Genomic DNA, 13,083 nt, shown 5'->3' with positions numbered 1-13,083 from the left:
CTAAGTGGCTTAAATTAGATTCTCCATGTTGACCTTCCTATGGGGAGAGAATGTGCTGATCAAGCAACATCAGTATTTCTGTCTATTTAACAGTGAATGTTTCTTCCTGGAAAGGTTGTTGCCCTGATTCATGTGACAGTGTTTTCTGGGTCTGGTTAGTATGATTTAGTTCTTTTGATCTTAGTAGGATCTTAGAGCTCACCCAGGGTGCTACTGGACTTACACATTTGAAAATTAGGATCTGAATTAAGAGGGCACATATCATCATACTGCTATACTAGTATAGTATAGTATAGTATCTAGCTGGTGGCCCGGACATCATCTTAAAAGCGATGAGCCTATTTCTTAACCAGTGACATCTTCCTGACACAACTTTAGCATGTTCAAATGACACACAGCTCTCCAACGCATGATATTCAGAGGTGTTGTTATTGTTTTTGGAAATCCCATTTCTTATTTGTTTGTTGGCTTTTGTCATTCTTTTTTATTGGCAAAAACATCTGGTTTCTTATCATAGAGGAATAGAGGCCAACTTCAGGAGGCCACCAAGACAGTCACAGTCAGCTTGCCTTTGTATGCTTTCCTCTTTTTATTAAAACACGCCTTTGTCATGTCATTTGTCTTTTGTCTGACTTACCTTGCCAACGTCTCTTGGGAAAGGTTGTCGCTGACTCTCTGGAATTAAAATGGGAGATACCACAATGGACCTCTTTTGTCTTGGGACAGGAGAAGTTCTTGCAAATTTAAATATATCCTAAAAGAGAAAAAAACTCAAAATCAATCGACTAAAAAACCCCACAGAAAGTATGTATCAGTCTGCTCTGAGATATGCTTCCTTTGTTGTGAAAGCATAGGGCTGTTTGGACATTGTTAATTTTATTCTATCAAACCTCATTAGCGTTAGCAAGTACATCGTTAGAATCATACTAAAGCTGACATCGTGATTCACAATGACTATCATTAAGCTCTTTAATCCCATCTTCTGAATCATTCTATTCACAATGTCAGTCTTGATTTATACATCCTTCAGTGCTTGGATATTCCTGTTCTTAATCTGCCAAGTGAGGAGATTACTCACCTGGTCACGAATCCAGAACCCACTGGATATAAAAGCAACTCTTCTCATGGCTGACTGCAAAGTGCTTACATTCACAAATGCACAGGGATAAAGGGGCAATCGCTAAGTCCCACCCTGTGCCAGGCATTATGGAGACTCCTAGTCTATGTTTTGTCAAGGAATCTTTGTTGGTATTCCTGGGCCAACTGTTGGAATGCACCACCCATGCTCTGTGTCCCCAGTTTCAATGACTGGAACGACGCTGTCAGGATTTCTGCCCATCTGTAATTTAACTATTCAATGACATACATGTGTGCAAACAAGGAAATGTTATATCATAATTTTAAATAAAACACTGGTATTGCTTTTCATAAGAAGTAGGAAAAACATGAAAATAAATATAGTGGAGACAAAATGAGGGTATCCGGCTTGATCTGGAAACTCAGGGGGAAATAAGTTCCTCTTTCTAAAAGGGAGATAAGCAAGGGGTCTAAAGGGTTGTTAATACCAAGCTGAGACTTTCCCCTTGGTCGGATCAGAAGACTGAAAGCGGAACATCATTTTCAGTACATAAACCAATCTCATTCAATGCCAATACTAGCTCAAGTTATGTAATGTGTCATCCAAATTGTCTCAAACTTTGGATGACAGGTTCCTGCCAAAGTGTGGCAAATGGTATTTAAATATCATTGTTGATCCACACCCCACAAAAATATGTGTATATTTGCATGCACGTATGTATGTGTGTGTGTGTGTGTGTGTGTGTGTGTGGTTTTAAAGAAAAATCATATAAGAAACATCAAACAGGAAACAAGATCAACTAAGGCCAAGAAAGCTTCCAAGATTTTTCTTTAGATTTTGGTAGGAGTGTAATCTGATGGTTCTCTTGTGGAACACAATTGCGCAATACTTATTTAGTAATCTTAAACCTGTACATACCCCTTCAGCCAGTGATATTACCCCAGGAATACATTCAAATTCTAAATTCAAAAGGAGAATATAATTGTATGCAGGAAAGTGTTCAGCGGGATATTATTTACAAAGGGTAAACATGGCAAACAACTTAAAGGTTCAACTGCAAGACAAGGTTGAATTTGGGTCCATCAGCAAGAGACACTCTTAGGTGGTTACCAGTAACGTAGGCGTAAAGAGCACATTCTAACCACTATTACCATGTCTGACTACTTCCACAATCACCACCACACTCTCTTAAGTGGGCAATGGGCAATGTGCTGGGCCCTTTACATGGGTATACTCTAACATTTGCAATTAATATCTCTAGTAAATCTTGGTCTTCCTCAACCAATGAAGAATATCAAGTTCATAGAGGTTGTGGGACTTGTTCAACTCACCTAACTAGCAGAGTATCTAGAATAAAATGTGTAGGGAAACGTAGAATGCCATATTGAGCACCTTCTATTCTTATATAAACATGGAAGAATAATACTTAAAATATCAATGCATGGGTGCAAATAAAACTGTTTGGTCTCTAGGAAGACCAAATAATTAATATTCAGGTAAAGACAGAAAACTAGAGTGTGTAAATGTAATGGAGAAAAAGTGAGAGGGGTTAAAACAACAACAAATCCACCCACTCACCCAACTACCACCAAAAAAATAACCCAGCCTAAGGAAACAAAAGACAGCATAGAGAAATAGAAAATGGAACAGACAATGATAAGACAATGAAAAACACAGTATTTTATATTCATAGAACACTGACATATAACATCTGTGAAGATTCTGTTGGTTTACTAGGGAATTGCAAAAGAATAGAAAACATGCAAAATATGTACAACATACGAATCTCATTTACAATAACAAGAACCTTGAGGTTCAGATGAGAGAATGACTCAGAAAGCACCCTGAAAAGATTTAAAGTCCTATGCAAATATAAAGGATAGGTGATTTGGCTCTGTGACACAGCAAAGATAGGCTTTAGTTCATTCTGAGAATATATGTGTAAATATGTCTAAAGTAATGAAAAAGCATACTGTGTCATCAACAGCAAACTTTCCATTGTTTGTAATAAATGGCTTATTTGAGTTTCCAGGTCTGTGAATGGGTGATAATTTTGTTCTCATGGGTACCTAGAAGGTCAGGCCCCTGAGTCCCCATTCCCACATCTGGTGTCCTCCTAGCTTATTATTAGTGAGCCAAGCCTGCAATGGCCAGTTCATTTCTGTCTCTCACAGCAGCCCAGAGCTTGGTAACAAGCACAGCTACATCAGCCTTGGGGTCTAAAGTGCCTAAGAAGGAGGAAGCTCTGCATGTCGAAGGGAAGATGGTAGAAGGTGGGAATGACTGATTTTAGAGGTGTCTCCATGTCCATCAGAGCCCTCCACTGTGGGCATGTTAAGGAATTACTTGGGCCAGGACATCTTGTATCTTCCAACTTTTTGCCTCACAGTGGTGGAGACCTCAATACATATTTGTCCATGACCATGCTTTTATGTCAGTAGCTCCTGTCTTTGTCTGATATATGTGCATATCTAAATGTGTTTGTTGACAAGTGTCTACTTCTATACTTGCTTCCATGTCTAACTTTGATCAGGTCTGTGCTAAACGGTTTGTTGGAATGCTTTGAAGCCATGTGTTTCTGTGTGACAGGGACCATGTAGGAGCCATACATCTGATTTGACTGACAATCATACACTTTATGCATAGCTAGACAAGTGTGTTGTATAATAATGTTTATGCCCCTGTGTGTGTTTGTATCTGTCAATCCACTGAGTGAAGCCTTTGAACGCACCAGGCTGTGGTTGTAACCTTAAGGAAAGAAAACAGAAACAGTCGGGATAAAAAAATGTGAGCCACCTAAAAGCGGTTTATAGAAGGGGAAGAGACATGGTGTGGGGAAGAATGGAACATCAGGGCAAAGGAGAGGCTGTCTGAGGATTTCATGACTTCTGATGTTGCCATTACCAAGATAGCGGGCAAAGAGAAAAAAACAAAAATAGCAGTTCTGGGCACGGATGTTGCATGTTGCAGATGGTTAGACTTGAGGGGCTGTTGGATATCCCACAGGGATTTCTAGAGGGCGTATCAAGAGTTGTATCCGGGAGGGAGCAATGAATTAGGGAGAGATGTCACAATCATCTACAAACAAGGGTAGCTGGATGGAAAGGAAAAGCTGACATCACCCTCATTATATCCAGAGGGAAAAGGAAGTCAACCATTCGATGGTTTTTTGAAAAGGCCAGCAAAAACCACAGAAAGATTAGGTGACAAAAAGGGGGAAACCAGAAGGATGAAGAGATGAGAATGTCAAAAAGGAAGGGGTGCATGGCCATGTCACCCAATGCAGATATCCCCTCCAAAAAGCCGAAAACCAGAGGGAGGCTGTTGGACTTGACAATGAACAGGTATTGATTTTGGGAAGAGCGGTTTACCGGTGTGTTAGGGTCGAATGTCAGGAATCAATGAGAAGTGAGGGCTTCACTACAAAAGGAAAGGAGAGACTTGGGAAGGAAAGAAGAGACCCAGGAAGAAGTCTGTCAGTTCAAGGGGAGACCAGGAAGTTTGCTGGGTGTGAGGAAGAAAGGGCTAGCAGAAGGAAGCCACAGCATGGGATGAGCACCAAGGACAAGTGATGGTGGCAGGTGTCCCAAGGAGGCGGGAAGGGAGTGGATCGGCAGCATAGAGCCCAAGAAAGGAAGATGGAAACTGCTTTCCTTGAGGACAGAGAGAGGTTGAAGGGGAATTTCTCATCTGTGAAGGAAGGTAATCTGCTTGTGATCTTGATTATCAGAATGAAATGAGAAATTGTGTGTGAAAGCGGTCTGTGCTCTGCAAAGAATAGCACAAAAGTGAAGGATGGATCTTATTAATACCAGGACAGGGATGTGAGGAAATGAAGACAAGCCACTCAGTCCCTTTTATGAGTGAGTAATTCAGCTGAGGGTGGCCTAAGGCCAGATCTTAACACAGACACACCACCACATCCAGGTTTCCAGATTCACCAGACACAGGCACACTAACATCAAAATTTGCACCAAATACAAATACACACATATGCACGTGTACACATACACACACACTCACACATGCTCACGAATAAACATGGAACAGCCACACATGACAAGCCTAAACCCAAGGAAACACACAACACACCTTCCCACTTCAAACCAAGATGGTTTCCTCAGCCACAGGTGTACATGTGCAGGCGTGTGCCTCTCATGGGACCCTCCCTACACCCCTGCTCTGGCTGGACAATGATCCTCAGCATCTTTGAGCCTGGAACAGCAGGAGGGCTGCAGCAGCCTCATCCAATTTGACTTAAGTCAAAGGGGCAGAACTGTTTCCTCAGGGAGACTTGCTCGTGCAGGACTTTATTACAGGAGAATTGCGCCCCTTCCAAGAATGTCTCTCTTCCCATGTGGGCTCCCTGGAGCCTTCGTCTTCCTGTTGTAGGGTGTTTGGTTTACAATCCCATTTGCTTTCTTCCCTTCTTCTCAATCTCAGGAGAAATTGGCAGTGTGTTAGAAGCAAGTTNGAGGGGGGGCTGGAGGGGGGAGGGAAGGAGGAAGGAGGAAAGAAACGAAAACCGTGACAAGGGCAGGAAGAGGGGATTCATAGCCATTCATTCACTCATTCATTCGCTCATTCGCTCATTCATTCATTCATTCATTCAAAAACTATCTGTGGAGCCTTTCCTCTCTGCCAGGAGTAATTCTAAGCATCTAGGAAAGTTCAGTGAGCAAGAGACAAGCCTCCGTCCCCATGGAGTTCACATTCTAGAGCAGGAAGACAGACAAACAGAATGATGGCCCAGGAGTACAATGTGGGGTTGGGGGGATAGTGAATGTGTGCAGGGTGGGTGGATGCTGATGTTTTAGACGGGAAGGTCCAGGGGAACGTCCCACCTGGCAGTGGCAATGAAGGATGAAGGAGAAGGGAGCCATATGGGCATGGGGAGGAGGGACTGCCAGGTTGAGGGAGTACACCTGGCTTGTTGAGCTGCAGCGAGGCTACCTGCTTGGCCGGAGCACCCATGGGGACTGGGAGGAGACCATTCAGGGACCCGGTAAAGGGAATTCAGATCCTGGCATGAGATGAGACTCTTGGGGAGTGGTCTAATATGAGAAATGACAGGAGCCCACATGTTATGTGGAGAACAGACTTACAGAGGGAAATGGGAGGATGTTCCTTTGTTGTATTTCTTTCTTTTTCCCAGCCCTGCCTCCAAAGGGCACATGGGTCTCTCTGAAAAAGGCTGGTCTGAGTGTTTTATTCGGAGGAAGGCAGAGCTGGTGTCCCCCTGTCTATACTTTCCACAGCATCTTTAAGGTATTTCTGAGGCAGAATTTAAGGACCATCAAAATCACCCATTTTTAAGAGTGGAATGCAGTGGTTTTCAGGAAGTGTGCAGAATTGGGTGGTCATCACTATCTAATTTTAGAACATTTCCATCATCCTGAGCCCAGCCATGGGCTACCACGAGTCTACTTTCTGTCTGCACACACTTGCCTTCTTAGGATGTTTCAGAAAAGGGAGCCACAATATTTTCCACAGCGTTTCTGTGGATTTGCCTCCACGGTGTGAGGACTGTGAAAGAGGAAGGGATGGAGCCGATACCCAGTGACTGGTAAAGGGCCCGCTCCCCCCTCACCAAGTGGGACCATGTACAGTGGGCGCCCAGAGTCCCTGTGGGTGCCGTGATGGCTGAGACTCCTGTCCCTCTCACCCTCCTCCCCCACAGGTGAGGGTGCCTTCTCACACCAGTGTCCTGTCACAAGCTTTGTTCCCACAGAACCCACCTATGTCACCTGTCAAGGCAAGGTGCCCAGAGTCAACACTACAAGGTCAAGGTGCCCCAGAAGTGAAGGAGGACAGAAGGGTTTTCCCAGATGGTGCTCCATAGCTGGGACCCCATGCCAGGTTTTGGTTGGCATTGTCTCCTCCCACACCCAGCCGAGGTTACCCCAAGAAAGCAGTGAGATTTGAGAGGAACCACCCTGTTCCCTCTGTATAGAACACAGGGCCAGAAAGCAGCTTGGACCTGTCTAGCCATGAGGATCTTCATGAACCAACCCTCAGATGGGCTGGCAGTGACCAGAGAACTCCTGTCTGCCTTCCCTTCCATCCCAGCTCCCGTCTGCATCAGGCAATAAATGAGAGGGAAAAATAGAACCAACTTAATAAAGAAGCCACAAGCTTCAGGCATTGGTCTCCATCCTACTATTATAACTTTTGGGCAAAACTGTCTGCTCAGAGGAGATATTTCAACAAGGCAAAGCCTTGTAGAAGCTGGGAGCATCCTCTCTGGCAAGGCAGGGAGTTAAGAGAGGGTAGTGCCAGGTGAGACTCAAACAGTCAACCTGGCCATGTTGCGGTCAGTCTTCTAGATCAAGGTGGGAAGGTCATATGTACTTCCCAGACAGAGGAGAGCTTTTACTGGTTTCATGCAAGGGTGTGATGCATTGGGGGTTGAAGACCATGTCCAGTTAAAGAATCCTGAAGATTATTCCTTTGCAGAGTTTGAAGCTTCCATTCCAAACTCTAGTCTCAAGGTCATAGAGCCTGTTTCTTTCCCATCTTTCTAATCTAAAGATTTACTTGGCATCCTTGTCCTGGACTCACCAAGTCTGCTATAGTGGATACTCACATTGATGGAGTAGGAGTGTGGCAGGCACTGCACTAGGCACACTGTAACAGTATCCCACTTAACCCCTCCTACAGCTCACAGGTAGAATTGCCATGCCTGTTTTCCTCAGTCTCAAAGGTGTAAGAGACTTACCCAAAGTCACTTAGCTCTTAAGTGAGGCATGGGAACCCTGACATCTGTGACTCCAGGCCCCCCTGCTCTAATCTAAGCCTGATGCTGTTCATTTCCACAGGCCACAGCTGGTGACCACCGTTACAGGGAGGTCCACGTCCACAGAACAGAGTTCCTTAGCTCTCTTTACTCAAGTGTACTTGGAGAATCACAGCTCTACTTGTGCAGAGGATAGAGAACAAATCTCAATCAGCCTTTGGCTAAAAGGATCAGCTACCTATACTGTAGGGGGACAGCTTAATTGTCTGCAAATTTCTGCAAATGAATGGAACCGAAGAAATCAATCTCCAATTTATTCCATTCTTGCAGCTGATCTCATTGTGCTGAAAGTTGCCAGGAGGAGGGTTCTGTGCTTCTCCGTTCACATTTCGTATGCAATCAAATGCACGGTTCAGCCATCATTGCTGGACCTGGGGCGAGACTTAAAATTTGCTTTATTAACTCCTGGGGCTGAAGTTTGCCTACTTAAGGAAGAAACAATCAACAAGCATCAAACTTTCAGCAGCAAATTTAGGAGGTTTGAGAGCCAAGATACTGATGAGAACTTGTTTCATTTCCAACTATCTATTTCCTGAATATTCTGGAGGCCAAATGTCAGCTGTGCTGTCATCTGCTGTAGGCTTACTGCACAGAGTTTTGATGACAATGAAATGGGGTGATGTGGAAATTGTCCTGCAGAGATCACTTCATGGTATGGCAGCAGGCATTCCATGAAGGAAGAGTGGAGTTGGAGGGGAAGATGATGGGTGGAATGAAGCCAGTCTTCTCTTGTAAATTATGCCACGCGTGCTTTTCAAGGGTTGCTGGTATGCAAATGGGAGAGACGGGTACAAGCCACTGTTTCCAGGGGTCCCCATGCCCCACACATTTTTCTAGAAGTGATCGCCAGTGATATCAGAAACAATGTCTCCAATGATGAAAGTCATCTATCAGACTTTGCGGATGCCAGTCTAACAACAAGAAACCTTGTAATGGAAGGGCCAATATCAGAGCCTCTGACTGATTAGCACCAAGGAAGGAATAAATACCCAAGTGTAATGACAATGACAATTATCCTGTTGCTGTGTGTAGTTAGGGTGGAAAAGAAATGGCTTTGCCCAAAGAAGTCAATAGAGAAAATAGGTTTCATCACAAGGGTTGGTAATTTGAATGGTAATTCCAGAAGTTCTCTGTCTAGCAGCCAGGAAAATCTTTGAAAACATTCCCTTTCCCCTTACTCATTCAATATTTGTTTCTCTTTGTCAAAGAATGGAGCATCCAATGCTTTTGAGGCCTGGGAAGGGGCAGCAGTTTTGGCTCTAGATGACTTCTCTGACCTCAGGTGCCCTCACTGTCTTCCTGGCTCTGCTTCTGCTACACAAGCCCTATCAGGATCCGCAGGGAAAAGCTTACCTAAAGGCTTTTCATCTAGCAATGCCTCCCCTCCCCTCTGTTGACCCGCTTCTACTCTCAGCTTAAGAACCATGTTCCCAGTCTCTTTGCTGCAGGGACTGCCTACTGCTTGCCCTTTATCCAGAGCCCCTGTCTCAGCTTCTTTTTGTATTATTATTTTAAAATATTTGCTTATTTATTTATTTATTTTGAGAGAGAGAGAGAGAGAGAATGAGAATGAGAATGAACAGAGGAGGGGCAGAGAGAGAGGGAGGCAGAGAAGCCAAAGCAGGCTCTGTGCTGTCAGCACAGAGCCCAACATGGGGCTCAAACCAACAAACTCTGAGATCATGACCTGAGTCAAAGTCAGACGCTTAACCAACTGGCCCACCCAGACGTCCTGAGACCCCGTGTTTCCACTTCTGCTTACACATTCACTCAGCACCATCTGTCTATCAAGGTGTGTCCACCACACAAGGCTCCTGGCCCCAGAAGGTCAGGCACTGTGTTGTCCTGGTTTACTATTATGTCCCCCCCCATACCTAGCATAAGGCCGGACATAGCAGGTATTCAAAAGGTATTTTTAAAATAGTTTTAAATGAAAAAAATAAGGAAAGAAATAGAGGGTTATTGTAAGATTTGGGACAATCTAGGTAATGAGCTTAGCACAGTGTCTGGTTCAGAGTATTTGCTCCACAGTTGTGTCTAATAAGTCAATGAGTAGAATGCCCATTGACTCCATTTTTATTTCCTCTTAACCATGGAAGTCCGCTCTATAACAACAATATTATTGCCACACTCAGTTTGGACTTTTTCATTCTAGAGTTTGCGTTGCTTTCTGAAGTAACTGAATACAGAAAGTTTTCAGGGATGTCTGGNCTCTCTCTCTCTCAAAAATAAACATTAAAAAAAATTTTAGGGGCTCCCGCCCGTGTGGCTCAGTTGGTTGAGCGTCCGACTTTGGCTCAGGTCATGATCTCATGGTTTGTGGGTTTGGGCCCCATGTCGGGCTCTGTGCTGACAGCCAGCTCAGAGCCTGGAGCCTGTTTCAGATTCTGTATCTCCCTCTCTCTCTGACCCTCCCTTGCTCATGCTTTCTCTCTCTCTCTCTTAGAAATAAATAAAACATTAAAAAGATTTTTAAAGAAATTTTTCAGAAGATTCAACCCTTGGACCACTAAATAGAAGACCATGATTTTCTGGAAGAAATCACAATGAAGCTAAGACCTGAAGGCCAAGTAGAATTCATCTAGGTTGGAGGGACAAGGATGAGTAAGAGTTCCAGGCACGGAGAACAACATGGAAGAAGGCACAGAGGCAGAAGATGGCCAAAGACCAGAAGGGTCTAGGGCTCAAAGAAGCCCCAGAAGAAACTGGAAAGAGAGAGCCAGACCTGGTCCACAGGATTTTTCTGAATCTAGAGGATGACAAGAAGCCACTGAATGGTCTTAAGCAAAAGTCTGGGACTGACCTTGCCTTTGACTCTACCCTGTCAGATCTGAGGGGCCATCCCTGGAAACCACATTTTCTTAAGTAGGCTTTCTTTCCTGCTTTTTGTTACCCTTCAGCCATCCCTGTATTTGAAAAGTTGAACTTGAAAATGAAACAGAAGTAAAACAACAACACCCTCCCATACACACATATTCTACCACTTGCTCTAAAATGTCAACTTGCCCACGTTTGAACGGCTAGTTAAAAAATAAAATAAAAGCATATGCTTTGGATGAAAATTTGCCAAACCACAGTTCCAAGATGGAATTGTCTCCAAAATATTTCACGAATCTCACAGGCGCAATCACAACACAGATCCAGACTTGCTAGTTTCACTGGGGGTGAAAAATGTTTTAAACATATTTAGATTCTTTAGTCAGACGTCCATTCAACCACATGTGATGGTGGTGGGGATATAATGGATACAATTTCCCTCTGTCTGCTCTGGCATTGATAAAATATTCATGTTAAATAGCTATTCTGAACACCTGGAGGCGTCTTGCAGTGCTTTACAGATGGACTTGTTTTTCTAATACACATATGTACTCCTGGCTCAACAGCTGTATTAACTTGAGTACGCACTCTAGATGTGTAAGCACGTACCCCAGATCCCATGCTTCCTGGTCTGCATGAGCTCATAAATTTGCAAGTGGCCTTTAAAGAAAGCCACCATTAGAAAATCCACATGTGGAAAAAGAATTATTTTCAATTCAGTGGGTATTTTTTGGATGTTGGCTATGTGCTTTCCCCAAGGAAGGTCGATAGTAAATGATACAGGACTGTCCTGAAGGCACCCCAAATGCACATGTCCTAAACCAAACTGAGAAGCCTGCCTGCTCTTGCCATAGCCCCCAAAGGTGCCTGCCTCCCTTTCTCAGCATGGAAGATCTGCACTCTGACATCCCATGGCCATGGGTGGCTTACTTCATTCCCACCATACTGTTCTCCCAAGGGGTTACCACCTCCTGAGGGGTCTCCCCACATTGAGTCCTTCCTTCTCTAGCGCCACATTCCCTGCCATGGTTGTGACATTTCCCTGCTCACCTGTGGCTTCCTCATGACTCATCATTTCCTCTTATACCTGAGCCCACTGACTAGAATAATAACAAACAAGACCTCAACACTCTTAGTCTGGACTCTCCAGAAGCAGACACCAAGATAAAGATTTGAGAGCAAGGAGTAGTTTAATACATTTTCAAAAGTTTCTATAATGAACCTAATATTCTACTTGGAATCAGGAAGAAAAAAATGAATTCATTTACTCACAAGCCTGTATCACAGAAACAGAGTAGCATTTCCGTGTCCTTCCTTTCAGGTTTTAATATACTTTCTGCTTAAGTTGGAATTGAAGGGTCTGAACAATTTTGTACCTTGCCTTTTGAAGCTAATGATGAAAACCAAGCCTCCTTCCCTTCTGTGTCACAGATTCTATAAATGTACTTTTAGTAGCTGGACATCACGTGGGCTCTATCAGCACGCATTTAGCCACGCCCGTGGCCTTATGCTGGTAAAGTTTCGGGCCTTCCAATTCTTTGTTATGATAAATAAAATGCAAATAAAATATCAGTGGATGCTGTTTTATTTGCTTGCTTGCTTGTTTGTTTGTCATTGATAAGGATTCCTCAGAACGGCTAGCAAAAGTGGGATTGCTAGGTCAAAGGTTATGAACATTTTGAAGGAATTCCCAAATCACCCGTCACCACTGACAAGGTATTTCATGTTCCACAGCAGGGCGTTTCCCAAGTGGTCCCATCAAATCTCTCTGGAGCCCGTTCCTACCATGTTGCTTTGCCCAAACGTGCCATGCTCTGTCTTGACTTTATGGCTTCATCTGTGCTGTTCCTGTGGCTTGGATATTCTTCCTCCCTCACTTACCTCTAGCCCTCCCTACTTGCCCAATAACACACACACGTACACGCATGCATACGCACACTCGTGGAGTCTCTTATACATTGTGTGTGTCATTCTCCAGGCCAAGTTAGATGGAGGTTTCTGGATAGTTCCTATGAACTTCAGGTTTCTTCCACCACTGCCATTAGTCTACAAGTACAGGCCTCATTCTCTAAACTTTAATAAAGATTGACTATTTAATAAATGTTGACCTGTTTAATAAATGCCATCTAGTATCAGATGGCAAGCTGACAATATCCCTTTCTTTCTTTTTCCAAGGGAGTTTGTGGCTTTTCTTCTCCTTAGGGTGACCTCAGAGAAGAAGCTTGCGTTTCACTTAACACCTGATGCATTTAATCATAAGGTTAGAAGGGACGCCCATTCTCCTCCCTGCAGCCGAATCGCCTCATTAACTGGCAGAAGAAGGTACCGGCTGTGGATGTGAATGGCACAGCCACCCTGCAATGAGGCTTGACCTCAAGTGTGCCTGGCTCCA

At 44.0% G+C, this 13,083-nt stretch overlaps 1 protein-coding gene across 1 annotated transcript in view; it reads right to left on the bottom strand.

The window, feature by feature from the left end:
• The window catches only part of CDH13 (cadherin 13), a 1,024,187-nt gene that overhangs the window by 579,648 nt on the left and 431,456 nt on the right, over window positions 1-13,083 (bottom strand). The window contains exon 4 of the mRNA XM_077754065.1: window positions 638-754. Within this exon, the coding sequence (XP_077610191.1) occupies window positions 638-754 (117 nt within the window). The remainder of the gene's footprint in view (window positions 1-637; window positions 755-13,083) is intronic.

The sequence above is a fragment of the Crocuta crocuta genome, unplaced genomic scaffold (genome assembly GCF_008692635.1).
Source record: "Crocuta crocuta isolate KB4526 unplaced genomic scaffold, BGI_CrCroc_1.0 scaffold61, whole genome shotgun sequence".
NCBI lineage: Eukaryota > Metazoa > Chordata > Mammalia > Carnivora > Hyaenidae > Crocuta > Crocuta crocuta.
The sequence above is the reverse complement of the archived record's forward strand: the minus strand, read 5'-3'. Positions and strand labels throughout refer to the sequence as shown.